Source organism: Thunnus maccoyii, chromosome 19, assembly GCF_910596095.1.
Source record: "Thunnus maccoyii chromosome 19, fThuMac1.1, whole genome shotgun sequence".
Taxonomy (NCBI): domain Eukaryota; kingdom Metazoa; phylum Chordata; class Actinopteri; order Scombriformes; family Scombridae; genus Thunnus; species Thunnus maccoyii.
The window spans coordinates 13,922,052-13,940,904 of record NC_056551.1 but is presented as its reverse complement, the minus strand read 5'-3'; the positions used below and the strand labels follow the sequence as shown (position 1 = coordinate 13,940,904).

The 18,853-nt window shown below is 38.4% G+C and overlaps 2 protein-coding genes across 2 annotated transcripts; one reads left to right on the top strand and one right to left on the bottom strand.

The window, feature by feature from the left end:
- The first annotated feature begins 1,076 nt into the window (after positions 1-1,076).
- Positions 1,077-12,793, top strand: mat2aa (methionine adenosyltransferase II, alpha a). Its single transcript, XM_042396028.1, has 9 exons — positions 1,077-1,463; positions 4,871-4,948; positions 6,232-6,354; positions 7,209-7,321; positions 7,771-7,914; positions 8,341-8,559; positions 8,752-8,934; positions 9,831-9,964; positions 10,128-12,793. Exons 1-9 carry the CDS (start codon positions 1,370-1,372, stop codon positions 10,228-10,230), a joined length of 1,191 nt encoding a protein of 396 aa, XP_042251962.1. The 5' UTR covers positions 1,077-1,369; the 3' UTR covers positions 10,231-12,793.
- A 565-nt stretch (positions 12,794-13,358) lies between these two features.
- Positions 13,359-18,628, bottom strand: LOC121885718 (prosaposin). The gene is made up of 10 exons (XM_042395426.1): positions 18,449-18,628; positions 18,280-18,326; positions 17,486-17,560; positions 15,291-15,419; positions 15,051-15,161; positions 14,855-14,935; positions 14,524-14,707; positions 14,137-14,195; positions 13,983-14,048; positions 13,359-13,880 (listed from the first exon to the last, which is right to left on the bottom strand). The coding sequence occupies exons 1-9, from the start codon at positions 18,501-18,503 to the stop codon at positions 14,004-14,006; spliced, it is 786 nt and encodes a 261-aa protein (XP_042251360.1). The 5' UTR covers positions 18,504-18,628; the 3' UTR covers positions 13,359-13,880; positions 13,983-14,003.
- Between the last annotated feature and the right edge of the window lie 225 nt (positions 18,629-18,853).

Genomic DNA, 18,853 nt, shown 5'->3' with positions numbered 1-18,853 from the left:
TGAACCTTCAGCCGTCTGAGTTAGTCAAATAAAGCGGATATCCTCCACATTTACAGTCTTTTTAGTATAAAATTCCCTCTTTGTGTCTTGACGGACAGTGTTTTCTCAGCTGCAGTAGAAGGATCATAACAAAAAGATAGAGTTTGGCACTAAAAAGACTTATTTTAAAGGATATTGATTTGATTTGACTCATTTGGGTACTGTCTATATATGCTGCTGTTATCATATGTATATGCCTTGCATAGATTATTCAGGTATTAATATTTACTACATTCAATTCTGACAATGGACAATCCATAGACAATGTTTCTATTCTATTTATTTTTTATATTTGAGTTAGCTCAGAATCATCTTTATTGGCTGAGTATACTTTACACATACAAGAATAAAAACACAATAATCTTCAGAAATATACACAAGGAATAACTATATACAGGTGAAACAGATTCTATGAACTGTAAACAGGACACAAATATTGCAAAGAAGTGAAGAGTGCTGAGATAAATATTAAATGGTAAAAAAATAATTAATTAATTAGTTAATTTATATACATATAATAGGTGCTTATGTACAGTATATACAGTCTGTTCAGACATACAGTAGTGAGTGAAATTAATTGCACATTTTGTATTTTAGACTAAAATAAATATATTTAATTTGTGGGTAGTGGGGTATTATAGTGTTTCAGGGTTATTCCACAGTACCAGAGTTTAAGTTATTGTATAGTTACTGTATATAAATTAGACTTGAATTGCATTTGTTTTTTTTACCTGCTTTATCTATCTATCTATCTATCTATCTATCTATCTATCTATCTATCTATCTATCTATCTATCTATCTATCTATCTATTTATCTATCTATCTAAATAAATAAATAAATAAATAGTGAAATACTTCTGTCTTCTACAGGTTCTTCAATTAGGTGTAAAAACTCAATTCTTGGACTATAAATGTCCTAAAGTTAGAGCCACTTACTATGTAAACATGAGACAGCTGTTCAGGTGGTCATCACTTGAGGGGTTTTTAGTAGTTTCACCTCAGGGGCATCTTCTCCAGCCCGCCCATCTGCACCACATGGTCTGTGCTCAGCAGCAACATTGGCTGCAGAGACACGACTTGAGGGGTCTGGAGAAGTTGTTGAGCCGTATAAGTAGAGCAGCTGTCAGTCTGACCCACCGTGCACTCCACCGGGTGAGCTCAAACCTACAGCAGCGTGGCCGTGTTGTGTTTTGTGTGTGTGTTTATGAGCAGGAGACCTTGGGTTAAAAGGCTTTTTGAAAACCCGTCCGCTGTCACTGAACTGTAAAGCAGGACCCGTTATCTGAACGGCTAGCTTGTGTGCTAACAGCGTGTTTATTGGCTAAAAAAATGAACGGTCAGCTGAACGGTTTCCATAACAACTCGCTCATTGATGAAGACTGCTTCCTCTTCACGTCTGAATCAGTCGGAGAAGGGCATCCCGGTAAGTTTTAACTAGTAGCTGTCTTTGTGGGAGATAATATACGCTTTTTACCAATATAATTATCCTGATAGCAGCCTGTTAGCCTCTCAAACAAGGGCATGTTGTTATCTGTCCACTAAGTCATCCTCTTTGTACCTCTGGCAGCTCTGTTAAAAAGTGGGTCTACACAGTGTGAGGTTAGCCTCCATAACCCAACAACAACCCATATATAGGCTTTTTAGGCTGAGGAAATTCATTTTGGGGGGAGTTAAGTGGCACCTTTAGCGGCTGCTAGCTGTTAAAGCTGCATCACTTTAGTTAAAGACTGTTGGTGCCTGTCAGTCACATGCAGATAACCTCACGGTTAAATTCACAACATGCTTTGTCTATATACGCCCACAGTAGCTGTGTATGCAGCCGGTTATAACCGTAATTGGTCTTTATTTTATTCAGACAGGATAGCTTAACCACCATACTGCCTTACCAGGGGCGGATTTAGTGACTTTGGGGGCCCCATTCAAATGCCGTCTTGCTTTATTTTCACCCTAACTGGGAATGTTGGTATTGGCAGTGGTAGAAGAAGTACTTAAAACTTTTTTCCTTAAATAAAACTATAAATACCACATAGTGAACATAGAGGTCCTGTATGCAGATTTATATTTAAAGTCACTACAACCTTTAACTTGTTATGAAACAGTCTCATGATGCCTCTGATGCTATATGACCAAAATAAACAAACAAGACCATCAGGAAGAAGACTGGCTATTTCTATATAGTTATTCTAAATGCCTGCCAGCAGTTCGGGTTCCCCACAACATCAGATGAAACAATTTACAATACTTAGACTGGAAGAGCCTATGTTTACATTACATGTAGCATTGTAGCACGGAGTAGTGCAAAGACGCTACTACAACGTGAGGGGGACATTTCTCTTCATTAGATAGCATTAGAAGTAAAGTTAGACTTCTTGTCTAGAAAGAGAGCAGCGATGGTCGAGCTAGCTAGAGAGTGAATGACTAGAGCAAGTGACAGTGTAGCAAGGACAACCCTGCAGGAAGGTGCCGCATTGCCGGATTTGGTGGTGAATGCAGCCTTACATGTACCCTAGGTGTATGAACGGTACTACAACAAAGTTGTATTACAATTGTTAATCTTACATAGCTACAAATAGATAGATTATGTCATCACTATGCATCCTGCAAACAGTTATGTTTAAAAAAGAAAAATAGTATTAAAAATAAGTAGCGTCTTTCTTTCACTCGCTTACAAAACAAATGCACGCGCTAGCCAAGATCTTTACAACACGAGATGGAGGTGCTTATGGGAAATGCAGTCCTCACTCTGGGAAAACACCACTGCTTTTGTCCACAGGGGGCGCTAAAATCAACACAAAATGAAAGTTCTTCATAGTAACTTTAAAAGTGAAGCGGGTGAGAGGTGTAATTAGCACAGCGTACTTAAATTTACTTAATGTCTGTTCAAGGTGGAGCTTTTAATTCGTATATAATGCTGGATAGTTTAATCCATAATAATGCATCATATTTTATTTGTTATATGTTGTGAGGGAAATCTGAATCTGCAACATAACCAGTAACAATTATCTGTCAGGTAAACGTAGTGGGACAACGTTTTCCTCTGAAGTAGTAGTTCTTTGGGGGCCTTTTGTAAGTTATTTCGGGGTATTATAAGTCAGAATAGTAACATAATTCAATATTTTTCATATCTAAACATCATAATAACTCTATAGCTGTTTGGGGCCCTTTTAGTTGGGGGCCCCTGGCAGTTGTAAAGTCCCTGTGCGTTGCATCATTACAGTGTCTACTAACTAATTAATGTGACATGTGCTCAGGCTTGTTATTATCTGGTCAATGTAAGAAATGTCCAGGTAACTTGGCAGACCTCATTCAGAATTAAATTACCTTAATATTGTCTGTATTAAACTACTACTGTATAGAAAATGTAGAATGAACCTTAGACTGTCCAAAGAAATTTCTCAGTTGACAAGCCTTCATTAAAGTGTCTTAAAATCTGCTCATAAGCAAGTAAAAAGCTGTTGTTTTACAATTAACGATGAAATGTTGTTATTTCAGAAGAACACAGATATAGTGTGACACATGTTGAGCTTTAAAAACGGCACCTTGACATGGAAAGTCACAAACAACGTTTAGATTACAGAGCTTTTCAACAGCTTGTAGTACAATACACTGCAGTTTTCAGTCTTACAGTGGGGCAGTGGGGGCAGCTCCATTGCCGCAGATAATAGGCTTACCAGTATTCCTAAATATAGGTACTGCAGGGGCTGCTGCTCAACTGTAGGAGTAAAGTAGTCACATCCACATACTTTATAGCTACAGGACAGTAGAAGCACCTGCAGAGTTTGATACAAATAATGATCTTTTAAAGTGTTCTTTTACACTTTGTATTTAAGAAAAGAATAAAATCTTTTGTATTAACGCATCCGAACAGCTTCAGCTGTCCTTGAGATGTTGTAACAAAGTCCTGAATGAGTGTGTGGAGGGAATGACTGTCAAGAAGGAGAGCTCCCGGTGTGGAAACTACTATTCAGTGAGGTTCAGATCATCACTTATCAGTCATCATTAGACCTGTAGACGCCCATGAGATGGCTGTCTGTACCATTATGGATCCCTTAGACACTGTGAGGTGAAGGCCTGCAGAAAGAAAAGATGCCAAAGAAACTCCAAATGTAGATTCAGACCAACTCTGTCTTATGTTAAAACCCAACTGAGGTACCACCAGCGACTATATTTTTAAATCATTTCTAGAAATCAGTCATTTTAATGCTGGAAGTGTTAAGTTTGCATTCATTGAATTTTAACACCACACCTTCTTTGTGACTGTTTTATGCTATTGTCAGCCTGTTTTTTGCTTTGTTTTGTTTTGTTTGTCCATTTTGGTTATACTTTGAATGAACTGAAACTATGTCAAACCATCTCCAATTTAAAGAAAAAAAAAATAGCTACATCATGAAATGGGTGCAGGTTCAGTATCACAGTATAATCGGAGGTTTTAGCACTATCTGGGTTTTAAAACACCAGTGATGAAAACACAACTCTGGTTAGTATGTATGAGCATTGTAAAACAAATGCGCCATTTCTGAACTCGAATAAAATGAATCTAATATGTTCTTATTAGTCTTGCATGGAAACAGTTAATGCTCCAGTTGATCAAAAACTGGAATACATCCAGTAAAACAATCCGTAAAACAACCTGTCCTTCCAACAACCTAATAACACTTCTGTTGCCAAGAGTGTAAACCATTTGATTGTAGTGAAGCTCAGCTTGGTGGATAATCCATCAAGACGTAATACGTCTACAATGTGTGCATATTTACTCATAAGAAAAACTGAGGCACAACCATGATGAGAGTTGACAAGAGTTCTGTATAATACTTATGTTTTATTCCACAGATAAGATTTGTGACCAGATCAGTGATGCCGTGTTGGATGCACACCTCAGACAAGACCCTGATGCCAAAGTAGCATGTGGTAAGTCTTTGAAGGGCTGGTGTTTTACAGAGTGACAGATAATTTATTGTTGAAACATGCATGTGCAATCTGAGCCATCTGGCAAAAGAAAAAATTGGATCTGACCAGGTACACTTGTGTTATTTATTGCATCTTTTCTCTCCTCTGTTGAGAAATATTTTCTTATGTATCTTATGGTTCCTGTGGAGTATAGCCCCATTTTAATCAAATTGTGCCAAGTACTAAGGAGCCCCAGGAACTAAACTCAGGAGCTGAAAGTCCTCTTTTATCATTTTTATAGTGTTCTCTGGTACCTTAATTTTTGAGCGAATACATCAGAGCTGCAGGTGATGAAAGCAGGAAAAGCTCTCAGGTTTCAGAAAGCTTGAAATAGAATCTTTAATGGACTGGATGTTTAAATTGCAAATTAGCTGAATTTGCTGTTTGTTTTGGGGCTTTACCCCAGCGTTAGGCTATTTAACAAAGTAGACCTGCTTGTCAAAAAATGAGTGACAAGTGTTTGAGCATGAAGTTGAGGAAGGAGGGGATAAGGAGGAAGAACGAGATGTTGGCTTTAGAGATGCAACTGGTGATTATTTTCATTAATGATTAATCTGTTGTGAGTTGTTTGATCCTTTTTAAAATGTCAATCGTCCTTTTCCAAAGCCCACGATGCAACCAAAAATGTCTTTTGTCCTGACAAATAGTCCATAGACTCATAGAAGATATAGAAGATAATCACTTGACTATCACATTTATGAAACTGAAACCAGAATATTTTTTAAAATGACTCAAAGCCATTCATCAATTATCAAAATTGTAGGGGATTTATTTTCTGTTGATCGACTAATTGATTAATCATTGTAGCTCTAGTTGGCTAGACAGTCTGTTAAACTAGTGATACAGGGCGTTAAACACTACCATACCTCTATATCAATGAGATTACAAAGCCTTTAAACAGAACATACCCGTGTGGGACATCGTGCAGCTACTGGTCAGACTAACAGTTCACATCCTGCATCAAGTTTTATGTTGTTGCTTTATCGTACATGATCAACGTAGAGTATCTTTAAATTAACATACTGTTAGTACTTGTGTTGCTTGTATCAAAATCTCAGTTAACAAGTTTTCTTAATGTCGATCAAGTATAATTATTCTAAACACAAATGTAAGAATTGTCAGCATGTTACTTAAACCTGCTTCAGTGTGTCAGCCAGTGTACTCAATTCACCTTCACCTCCTTATTCTTAATGATCTACTTTACTTAGTCTGATTCTCATCTCTCACACTCATTGTGTTTTCAGAGACTGTAGCTAAGACGGGGATGATCCTTCTGGCGGGGGAGATCACCTCCAGGGCCAATGTTGACTACCAGAAGATTGTCAGGGAGGCAGTCAAGCATATTGGCTACGACGACTCCTCCAAAGGTACAGTAATGAGAGTAAGAAACTGTGAGTTCAGTTTGAGCTTTGTGCAGTTAAAGACATTAACAAACATGCAACCTAATCAGTTACATGGATTGTTAGGCATTTCCTCCAGATTAATAGTAGTAATGATAGTATTGTCTATCGTTACAATGGTTGATGGTCACTAACCAAGAGCCAAGTACCATCATGCATTGCAAAGGCAGCAAAAAATAAAGATAAAGACGGATGTGAGTAATTACTTGAGATGTGTCTGAGATAGTTTTGTGGTTTTTGCCATCTGACACACTATAGAGAATTTCCTACACAGCCTAAGTAGCTGATATCCTAAAAGATTCAGGCTACCTGTCACAAAGGCACCGAAGGTTATTTGCCCTTCCTACGTAATGTCCTGTCCCCCAGGTTGGGTCATTGGGGAAAAATGTAAAGGAGGTTGTACAATAGCAGCTTTCTAAATGCAAACAGGAAAACATGGCGCTCAAACATCCTGTCTCAGTAATACCCCTGCCCCAAGGGGATGCTCTGACCCTCCAGGCTGAACCAGAGAGATTCCTGGAAAAATGCCGAGGTCCAGTGTGCATCACCTTCTTACAAAACTGCTACAATGAATGCCACCTTGGCTGAATGAGGAAATGTCTTCAGCTCCACAACAACAGTTAATTAAATGGCTTCATTTCCTGATGTTGTACTATTGTACGTGGATGAAGAGACAAATCTAAACAGACCTGATTCATGTAGTTTGTTCACACGTGATTCAGGCAGATTAAGTTGAAATTGCCAGAGAATTGACACATATTTAAAGGGTGAGGATTGGCATGTGAAACAGTTCACTGAGGCTGAGTTGTCCCATCCCACAGGCTTTGACTATAAGACCTGCAATGTGCTGGTGGCTTTGGAGCAGCAGTCGCCTGACATCGCTCAGGGTGTTCACCTGGATCGCAGAGAAGAGGATGTGGGAGCCGGTGACCAGGTCAGTGATGGTTTATACGTGTGAACATTTACGTTCGTGTATCTTTTTCTAACTCCTTGCACTAATGTACAGTGTACTATACTATAGTATATTAACATCATTGAACAGTGCATGCTCAGCAAATAGTAATAGAAGTAGTAGTCTCTATTTTTATTTATTTTTTAATATTTCAGTTAGTCTATTTAATTATTGTATATAATTTAGCTTTTAATTGTATTTGTTTCTTTTACCTTTATTGTTTTAATATTTGATTTATGTCAAGTGGCTGCTGTAAAACTTTTATTTCCCTTAAGGATTAATAAAGTACTCTACCTGTCTGGCCAAGCTATCTATTTATCCTCCACAGCTGGGTAACTTTGAGCCAGAAATGTGATGGTAACATAGTTTGTGATCAGTTTGACCTCTATTCATGCTGTAATTTGATACTGATCATATTGCACCTCTCACAGGGTCTGATGTTTGGTTATGCCACTGATGAAACAGAGGAATGTATGCCTCTCACTATCATCCTGGCCCATAAGCTGAATGCCAAAATGGCTGAACTACGCCGAAATGGAACGCTGCCATGGCTCCGACCAGATTCCAAAACTCAGGTAAGACAAGGAAACTGTGCCTCCACATCCACTCAGTCCATCTGCTTTACTTACAAGATAAAACACTATTAATGCAGGTTTTCTTACTTCCTGGGCTCGATTTGTTTTTGTCCAAATTTTTAAAATGGTGTGCAAAGACATACTGCTACTACTAAACATTATGGCTGTAAGTAAAGATTATTTTCATTATTGATTAAGCAAAAGCAAATCCTCACATTTAAGAATTGAAACCAGTGAATAATTTAACTATAATTAACAATTATATAGATTACTTAAGGCAAGGGTGTGTTTCTACAAGCCGTATTGAATGTATTTGTGAAAACGTGAAAGGTTCTGACACCCTGGAAGTAAAACAAATCTTAAGTGGAACAAACTTTAAACTCTTGTTAAATATTTATTCTTTATTATATATTTTTTGTCCTCCAGGTGACTGTTCAGTACAGACAGGATCGAGGCGCCATGGTGCCCTTGCGTGTCCACACCGTTGTGGTCTCCGTGCAGCACGATGAAGGTGTATGTTTGGATGAGATGCGTCATTGTCTGAAGGAGCAGGTGGTGAAAGCTGTGGTTCCCAGTGGGTACCTTGATGATGACACCATCTATCACCTGCAGCCCAGTGGCCGCTTTGTCATTGGGGGACCGCAAGTGAGAACAGAACTTCTTTAACATCTCTCTGTCCCTCTTTAGTAGTCATAAACACCTCAGCAAATTAAAATTTCAACTTGCATCTGTTAACCATTTGGGGGATTTAGACTAAAATTTCATTGAACACGTTATTCTCAGTTTTATTCCGAGCCCTCAAAGTCCTCTGGGTAATATGCCTGTAACTTCCCACAGGGTGATGCTGGTCTGACTGGGCGTAAGATCATTGTCGATACTTACGGAGGCTGGGGGGCCCACGGAGGGGGAGCTTTTTCTGGAAAGGACTACACAAAGGTAGACCGCTCTGCTGCCTACGCTGCCCGCTGGGTGGCGAAATCTCTGGTGAAAGCTGGGCTCTGCAGGCGTGTGTTGGTCCAGGTGAGTGTACAGTTCACTGTGTTAAAGTGATACTCCTCCCAAAAGGCTTGAACGTGGCTGTTAGAAATTAATAGTTTTCCTACTTCACAAAGAGCAGCAGCTGTGGTCAGCTTCCATTAAACGCTCACGCACCAGCCTGTCACGATTAGAATTTTTTCAGATGTTTTGGTATGTTTTCCTGCTGTGAAAACATGTTGTCATTGCGGTACATTGTAATTAATGTGGGTTCTGACTGACTACAGCAGCTGTTTACTGTGAAACAGAAAACTACCAACTTTAAACAACTGCCTTTCAAGCCTGCAGGTGATTTGTCTAATTGTACAAAGCAAGGAAACATGGGTGGTGTATTGTTTTAAGCAAATAAATGGTTTTGTTTAGTTTCCTTGGTTTGTTTGTTTGTGTGCGTTACTACTTAGTTTCCTCTGTTCTGAATTAGATTTTTTTGGGCATTGTATTTTTTTAGACCTTACATTGCTAATAGAGACTGACTGATGCTAGTTTTTGAAGGCTGATGTTGATATTTGAGTTTAAAAATAACAATATATTGGCCACAGTTGAAGAATACATCTGTCAGTGCTTTTTTGTGTACTATGCAATGGAGACACTGTTTCTAGATCACTTTGAACATGTCTTTGGCTTTTCTGTACTGACATTTTCACATATGGCAGCTGTTATTGATTTATCTGTGGTAAACTGATGTTGATAGATTACCCTGTCTGATTTATTGGTCTTAGTTTTCATATTTCCTTTCACTTGAATTCATGTTTGTAGTTGTTTTTTTTTGTTGTTTTTCTAATCCAGAATAGAAATTATAAACATTTTCAGTGTTGAAAAAACGTTAAGGATTGTGCAACTTCTAATATGTGAGCTTAAACTGTGTTTGTAAACTGTTTTAGGTGGCCTATGCTATTGGAGTTGCCCACCCGCTCTCTGTCTCCATCTTCCACTATGGCACCTCCCAGAAGAACGAGAAGGAGCTGCTGGACATTGTGAGGAAGAACTTTGATCTCCGTCCAGGAGTTATCGTGAAGTATGTGGTGTCAACTTTCAGATTTTTGCCAACAAATATTGCTTGATGACCCCTGTGCAGTTAATATTCCCATTGTTGGCATTTTCAGATTTTTATTTTTTACAAAATTAATTTAGCTTTAGATTATTTGCTTATTTATACATATTTTTTGTTTCTGTCACAGGGAGCTTGACCTGAAGAAGCCCATCTACCAGCGCACAGCAGCTTATGGTCACTTTGGTCGTGATGTCTTTTCATGGGAGGTGCCCAAGAACCTCAAATACTGAACCCCTCCTTTATTCTCCCAGTGGGCCTTAGGTGTACTACAGAGAAACCTATGTGTTTGTCTGCCTCCCTCCTCCGTCCTCCTTCTCTTTCTCTCCCTCTTCATAAACAGCCACATCACCACAGCCTCTACTAAATGGAAAGATGCCCTTTTCCCTTCAGTACTCAGTATTTTCCACATCCTTGAAGAGAAAACAACAGTTTCAGATGCCAAGGCAAAAATGGAACAGACATGTTATTTAGACATACAGTTATGAGAGAAATTGTGCTTACGGTTTAGAGCAGTGCTGCCACCTCATATTTGTCTGTATCCTAGTGGCTTGTCTCATTTTTGCATAATTAATGGTCGTCTGGTTTCTGTTAGAGAGTGGACTAACTGTTAGATAGCAGATGTCCAACAGGACCATGCTAGTATTTACCAGTAATGATGGTGTTTTGCCAGTATTCTCCATTTTAAATCAATCTCTATAGAGTTGTAGTAATGACAAGCGGCTGGCATCTTCTGTTGCTTTCTCTTTAATGGCTTTATGTCATTTCCCACCACCTAACTTCGTTGGGCTAATAATGGTTTCCCATCACAAAAACATCAACTCTGTTCTCTTCACAGCCCTCCCCCTTCCCCTTCCATTTTTTGCAAATTTGATGGCACAAATAAGGTTGAAGATTGCTTTACATTTCTGTTCAGAAGAAATGCCAGTTGTCTGATTTGAGCATACACTTTGTCGAGCGAGATAAAATCTGCTAATTTCCTTCTCTGTGCTGTCCCTTCAGGCCATTTTTTTTTCTGACGTTTTACAGAGAAGTCAGAAGCTGCTAATGACCTTGTGGTTATGTTGGGCTGCACAATGAAATCACTCCATTTTTGTAATTTATTTTGTTGGTTTAAATGTCATGTGAATGTTCCAAATGATGTTAAATGTGTCAATGTTCTGCTGACCAAGATAAAGGTACAGCGCTCAGCCTTCTTGAGACTGAATCTGGGTGTAGCTACAGAGAAACCCGGACTCAGTGGCCTTTTGGGCATGGGCTACCTTTATCCCATGGCGACACTGTACTTGAAATAATTTATAGAATGGTGTTTGACTATTGTGGGACCTAACAGTTTGACCAGCAAGGAAGGACAACTGAAAAAATGTGTGACAAGTTTTTGTATCTAAAAACGGTTTTCCACCTACTGTAGTCGTACATGTTTAGGGTCCTAACACCTTCTGCCTCACCTTGCACCCCCAAGTGGAAAATGAACGAGCAGAGCCACAGACAGACCAAGACAAAGACATAAGAGGCAGCGCTCAGTCAGCATAGTGAATGTAAGACATGGTATAGTAGTCAGTTTTGTACAGATGACGATGCGGGATCAGATATGTAATGTAACGCTTGTAGATTTTGAATTTGCCACTGGAATCGCACATTTTCTCTTGGGCTGTACAGCGGTTCCTGAATGAACGCTGCAGCTGAAGCCTTTCTTTTAATTTATTTATTTATTTGTTTTTAAAAACCTGTTCATTCGTTACACCAGGACTGGTCTACTAAACCATGGGTGATAGATGGCACAAGTCTAAATTTTTCTGATTAGTTCAGTTGACACAACCGGAGTATGTCAAGGTTCTTGACTCCTCTCTTTGTCCTTTTTTTAAAGATATTTTTGCAGAGTTTACTTTCAGGAAATACATATGAAGAGTGGAATGAGGCCTTGGCCAGATTTGAACCTAAGAAGTTGTGGATACACAGTATATATGCCTTTTGAATGCTTCCCAAGTTGTCCTTCACTTTGACTTTACTCCTGGATGTGTATCTGCATAATATAATTGCAGATTTTAAGCTAAACTGGCTTCAAGCCTGAGTGAGATTGTTATTCACTTTTAAATTCACCACAGCTGGTCTCTGATCTGAGCTATGTGCAGTTAAGTGTGTCTGCAATGTTTTCAGCATGAAGCTAGGTGGCACTGTGTCCCAATATATACATCTATAACACTGATACTAGACTCCCCCCCCCCCACCCCACCCCCACTACTTTGGTAACACTGATATCTCATTTTTATAGTTTGGCTCTTTTGGCATCACCTTGTGGTTCCTTGAGTGTACTACAGAGAAACTTCAGGGGAGCCACAGAGTTGAGAGCTGAGAGTATGTTTGATCCTAATCATGGTGTCAGTGATCATCACGTGAAATGACTCGACCTCCCAAAGATTTTTTTTTTTTTTTTTTTTTTACAATATGTTTGCATCTTCTATCACATCCGCAGACGGGACAGATGATTGGTTGGTGTTGTACAGAGAAACCAGCCTGTTTACATGGTCTCTTGTGGAGGTTTTGAGGAGACACGTTTTCTCTGTTAAATTATTATTTTTTAAACGATTAGAAGTGAGTTGTCAGTGTGGTTGCTGAATGTGTAAAAGTGCCTTTTTCTCATTTTCTGCAATACCCCCAACTATATCTGACTTCATACCTACTGATCCCCCTGCCCCACTTTCTTCCTATACCCTGTTCAATAGTTCATACTGAGGAGTCTGATTGGTTGTTGAGCTTCTCTTTTAAACCCTTCAAATAAATTGCACTCTTGCTTCACACATGTTCTTTTTTTTTTTGGCTGTGTACAGTATTTTGTATCATTATAAAGCAGATTTGAGTGATTCCGCATTAAATTCACACGCATGAGTTAATCTAAACATACTTTACATGTTATGACCTTCAATTTTGTGAAATGATCATTTTATATTGAGAGTTTATTTGCAACAACTGATGAGAAAATGGTGAAAATGAGGAACAGTAAAGCTTGAGGGCAGAAGTGGGTGTCCTTTATAAAGGCGCTGTTAAAAAGGATTACTTCCTCAAGTTGAAGTAAAAGTGTCTTATCTGGCTTTCACAACCTCTAATGTGCATGTGTTAAAATGTATGACTGCTGAAAACACATTCACTTCACTTCACTACTTTGAAACCTCAAAAATATTACAGTTCAAGCTCAGAAACCACTATCACGTTTATTACCATCAGGTTCGTGATTCAGACTTGTAAATAGAGCCTACCAACAAATAATACAGATGTTTCCAGTCTGTGACAAATTCATGTACAGTAGATAAATTTTAAAATAGTTGTAGTGCTACTTTAAAGTGAGAGGACCACTCAGATCCAGTGATGTTTTGCAGCCAATTTAATGCTCATTTCATTTAACATTCATTCAGAAAATCTCCAGAGGTCATCTGAATGTGTGAAAGAAACTTCATGTAAAGCCAACAGTCATCAAATCTTTATGTACAGAATAGGGGTTAGTACAAAAAAATCAAAGGAAAAATCAAGTATGCAGAATTATTGTGAAACTCTTTTTCTTTTTACTTATACTAAGCATTTGACCTTTTGAACCAAGCTTTCATATCTTCAAAGTTCAAATAATCCTTTTGTCTGTAATATTTTGTCAAGCTAAGCCTTGCTTTCCTTCATTTCAGTGCAAACAATATATCCAATGCAAAAATCAAAAAGTGGAGTAAAATATTAAATCAGTATCTGAAAGGGAAAAAAAAAAACTTTGGGGAAATAAGCACTATCAAACAGGAAGCCACAAGGAATCAAACAGTTAAGAGAAATATTTGCGGGTTAATGTTGTAAGACCGGGGTGTCCGCGGGGACGCTGAAGTTGACTCACATTTTCAGTCCCATCCTGAAAAGAGGAATTTGTAGATATTTTATATGGGACTCAATGTTTATGTTTAATTTAATTTATTTCAATTTTCACAAAATTTTTACACAAAATTCCATCTACCTTAACACGTTAGAGCGTGTTTTAGTTGAGGGGCTTCCAGGCGAATCTCTGACAGTAGAACACAGTCTGCATAGAGTAGATGTAAGTAGAAATGAGATCACTGCTGAGCATTCATAAGCTGAACAACTTTATAACTTAATAGCTGTTTACTTACTCCACATTTGACAGCAGTCTTGAAGTCACTGCACCTGTATGTCGTCAAGGTGCACGGGTCTGAGAGAGAGAGAAAGACATTGAAATGAAAGTTTAATTGACAGAACGGTGTCCCATTCATGTCTGATCTCTGTCTTGATTACATACATGCAATAAGTTGATTAATTTATCCTTTATCAAGTAAACATTTTCTGGTTCTGGCTTCTAGAAAATGTAAAAATGTGCTGTTGCTCACTGGCACGGCCTACAAGTGGAGCAGAGCTGTTATTCATGTTATCAGTTACACCTGTGCTGCAACGAGTAATTTGTAAATGTAACACTGGGCTGTTAGAAAATGTGTTGACTTTTTTCACGATCTTTTGAAGGAGAGGCACTTGTGTCAACTGACCTACAATTGGCGCCTCCTGCCCTTTACACAGGTGGATGAGAGCACAGATGGACTGAGGGGTGGCGTAGCCCAAGATGGCGTCTAGCACCATTTTGCTAAACTTGCCGATGACAGACTCGCACTGAGCTCGGTAGGAGGAGGGCACGATATGACAAATCTCCTCCAGCAGCTTGATCACAGCGCCCTGCAGAAGAGCAGGATGTAAAACAAGAGTTGTCCACACAGTCGTCAGTGCTGTCTGGTGGCATTTAGGTGTCTGCGTGGGTGTGCGTTACAAAGAGATACTGTCTTTGTTCACGTGTACATGTTCCTTTGCTGCTGTGTGACTCACCTCAGTCCTTTGTTTAGGCAGCAAGTCCTCCAAAGTCTTGACAAGAAAAATGCAGAAGGAGCATTGTGATGTGGGCAGCGCCTGATTGACAAAATTAAACACAAGAGTGGGAGAGTGTTAAGCACTGAGAGATAAAATTGGGGCATATTCCCATTTAAAATTTCTTATGTGTCCCTCTTGGCTGTACTTAACTGACATTTTGGTTTGTCATAGCAGCCTGAAGGGCCTCGTTGACAAAATAGCTGAGCATTTTCTGCTTTTCACAGGAACCACAGAGCCCAAGGATTTTGCAGATCTCTGCTGGTTTCTACAGTGAAAGAGAGATTATGTGTTAAGTCTCTTACTAGCATCAGAAATGCGGTGTACACAGACAGCAAAGAGTGAAGGACACATCATTATTATTTTACTCCTGATATTATTGTTGCCTGCAACTTACTACAGCACCAGTGATGAAGGTGATGGCCACTGGAAGCATCTTCTCCACCTCTTCTTTACAGAGTTTGGCAGTACTGGCTGGCCCGGGCAGGTGGTCACACAGATTTTCGATGCCATCCATGATCTTTTTCTGGAATAAAAGGAGGTCTTTAATGTTGGTCTTCAGGACAGTGGACCTGTTATGGATGAGTTGGTGTAAGAACCACTGCTTAAATCTAAACACCGAGCAAGAGTATGATTGTTGACAAAATCGTCCTCTCTGCCAACTACAATCAAGTCAAACAGACAGTAGGCAAGATAGTGGACAAACAATGTCAATTACATGTCATCTTTGAGCTCGCCATCTGACGGGTATCTGTCTAGTGCCTTTAAACCAGAGAAGCCAAAGAGAAAACTCCTCTTGCTCTTCACAGAGTTGTGTCTTTCTCTTACTGAGGGGCATCTGTAGACTCACAAAGCTGCTGAGGTAACTGAATTTTAAAAGCTACTTTAATGCAAAATAAAAAATCCAAGGCTTTGTAGACTTATCAACAGGTGTTAGCTGGCTGAAGTTGTTGAGCTTGATTGACTGAGGGATGAGAAGGCGATGACTGATGACATGAAGTAAAAACAGACATTTGCAAAAGGCCATTTCAATTGCAACAGCTCTGCCATAAATTAAATTTAATAATACGAGCTTTTACACTTGTGATAATTCTACTTTGTGTTTACCCCATTAACATACATGAGGGGGACACTTTTCAATATAATGGAGTCCAGTAAACCACCAGCACCCACTACAACCTCAATAATAAACATAAAGCAGAAGCTGTTGTATTGCATTAGATTGTACAGGTGTTCCTAATAAAGTGCTTGCTGAGTGTAGAAATGCACTGCAACTACTAAAATAAAAAAAACGTCATGATTATGAGTTGGTTTTTGGTAATTTGTTAAGCCCACAATTTATTGGTTAATTTATATATTTGTTCATATGATTATTTAATTCGTAATGTCTTATCATTATCATTTATTTAACTAAAACCACCCCCAGTGGTCCCTGTAGCCATGAACACTGTTTACAGCAAGATCTGACAGTGATTTAGACTTTGAATTTTTAAAAATGCTTTTAAGTTGATAATTTACTGCAACTAATGATTATTTTCATTATATAGTAATCCGCAGATTACTTTCTTAATAAATTGTTTTGTCTACAAAAATTCAGAATACAGTGTCCAAGATGATATCTTCAAATGTCTGGTTTTATCTGACTACAAAAACCTGGTCTGCAGAACCCAAAGATTACAATGTTTACAATGACATAAAGTAGAGAAAAGCAGCAAATCCTCACAAAGGAGAAGCTGGAACTAGAGAACGACGTCATTTTTGCTTAAAGCGTGACTGAAACAATTATTTGATTGTCAAAATAGCTGCTGATTAATTTTCTGGCAATCAACTAATTGTTTCAGCTCTACCTTTATAATTTCCTTCCCCCCCCACCCACCATACATAGTACATTTACACTTTATGTCCTGTAATTGATGGTTTCAATGTAATCGATGTGTAGATAAAATGTTACAGAACTGATGTATTTTTTCTTTTCTGTTCACAGCTACCCAATTCCAACCCACAGTTTTCACCAAAATGGAGCGTAAAGAGAGTGGTGAAATGTCTTCCTGTATGATGTGTGACTCAAAATAGTTACTCATGGTCATAGAAATTAACCAGTTAAAGCTTTCTCTCTTTGGACTCAGATGGGACTCCCCAAAGACCAGATTGGGCTCAGAGAAAAGCGGATCTTTGAGGTCAGGTGAGCTGACTGAAACTGAAACTTACAGTAAATTTCATTTCAACTTTAGTCCAAGATAGAAAATAGGAAGTGGTGTGGTACCACCTAGAAAAAGGGACCTTTCCTTTATTGTGCATGTGCATTCAAGTGTGATATATATCAATGTATGCATGACTGATTACAAATGATTTACATCTCTGAATGAGTAGAATGTGCTGATAAAAGGTGTAAAATAATTCCAGGAACTTTAAGTGGGTTTTTTTGTATTTACAGTAGTGAAAACTATTCATCGACAAATACTAGCAAGCACTTGAGATTGCACAGTGTGTATTTTAATCTTGACTTGTCAATGTGGATATTGACAATATAACAATCAGTGAGCAAATAATCCTCTGGAATGTGTTTGCTGCTCAGGTAACTATTGTACTCACCTGGAGATCTGCATTGGAAAGCAGGTCAGCAAGGAGTTCAAATATTTTGGTGCAGTCCTGGCAGGCGTCATCAGTCTGAGTAGAAAGTCAGAGTCACGTACTGAAATTGAATCAGCTCCTTAAACTGATTTTATCACGCACATGTGATACACGCACAGGCTTCATAATCTAAGTTAATGTGTGCATGAGATACATTTGTGAATGATGCTCGATCATTTCTGTGGTTGAAAACATGTTATGTTCAGAAGAATCTCATTAGTAGCTGCGTCATTTCAATTAGACTCAAAACTGAAACATTAGAAAAAGCATATGAGAGTAGGTATATTTTTGATCTTCCTGAAAGTGGCATCGTGTCACGTTGAATTCGAGAGACGATCAACTTCCTGATTTTGAAGAAACGAAAATCTTAGTTCTCTATAAGAGGTCAACACTATTTCCTTACGTTTGTTGCATCACTTTTAATTTTAATAATTGCAACGTTTTCTTAAAGAGTGGAATAATGGTGCTGAACCATCATTCCACTCTCACCATCATTATCACATAACACTGTTGTTATACTTCCAAAATAGGCCGTTTAGAGCACATTGTTTTACAATCGTAGTACTTAATATACACAAAAAATAGTAACCAAACCCAGGAATTAGGGTGATACCCCTATGTTTGTTTCTAGAAATAATATTTGTTGTTTAATACATTGTGTTTCTGTAGGATACATGCACAATTTTTCTTTTTTTCATGTTTTGAATGCAAAAGACAGTGACTGTTACAAAAAAAAATCAAAAATCATCACTTACTGCTTTCAGTGCATCATTTTCCAAACCATTGATATTAAAAGTCAGAGCTGCAGGGAAATTATTTGCCGTTAATCACCCTTATTGTAATTTGTAGCATCATTTGACATTTTTCTTATATGCTTCAAATAGTGAATTCATCATCTTATTAATAATATTTCCAATGTCTTACCACAGCCTTGGAGACCAATGAAGAGAAGTAATGCAAACTGGAATGAGGCCATCATCAGTTACGTATTCTCAGGTTTTTAGTTGACTGCCTTCCCTCCTCAGATCTGTGCCGGGAACAGAAAAATGCAGCTTATATTTGACAGGATCCTCCAGCCACCTATAGCCCCCACCCAACTCAGGCCAGTATGATAAGATTTGTTTTGCAGCATAGCGGAACTTTTTTTTTTCTCTACCTCTCAAAATGCTAATATTAGTCAAGTTGCATTTTCAGTTCCTCACACCGAGGTACAAAAACTTGACATCATTTATTTTAAAGACTCAGATGTGTTTGCAGATGTACTGTACAGTAGTTATATTTAAAATATGCAATGATTGCACTGTGTCATATCATGTTATCCTATAGTTT

Bases quoted from the DNA above. Each gene is read 5' to 3' on its own strand.
- mat2aa (XM_042396028.1), top strand. From the start codon at position 1,370: ATGAACGGTCAGCTGAACGGTTTCCATAACAACTCGCTCATTGATGAA. The intron at 1,464-4,870 runs GTAAGTTTTAAC...TTTATTCCACAG, and splicing joins AGTCGGAGAAGGGCATCCCG to ATAAGATTTGTGACCAGATC. The intron at 8,935-9,830 runs GTGAGTGTACAG...AAACTGTTTTAG, and splicing joins GCAGGCGTGTGTTGGTCCAG to GTGGCCTATGCTATTGGAGT.
- LOC121885718 (XM_042395426.1), bottom strand. From the start codon at position 18,503: ATGATGGCCTCATTCCAGTTTGCATTACTTCTCTTCATTGGTCTCCAA. The intron at 15,420-17,485 runs GTGAGTACAATA...CTTTTATTCCAG, and splicing joins TTTCCAATGCAGATCTCCAG to AAAAAGATCATGGATGGCAT. The intron at 15,162-15,290 runs GTAAGTTGCAGG...CTTTCACTGTAG, and splicing joins CCTTCATCACTGGTGCTGTA to AAACCAGCAGAGATCTGCAA.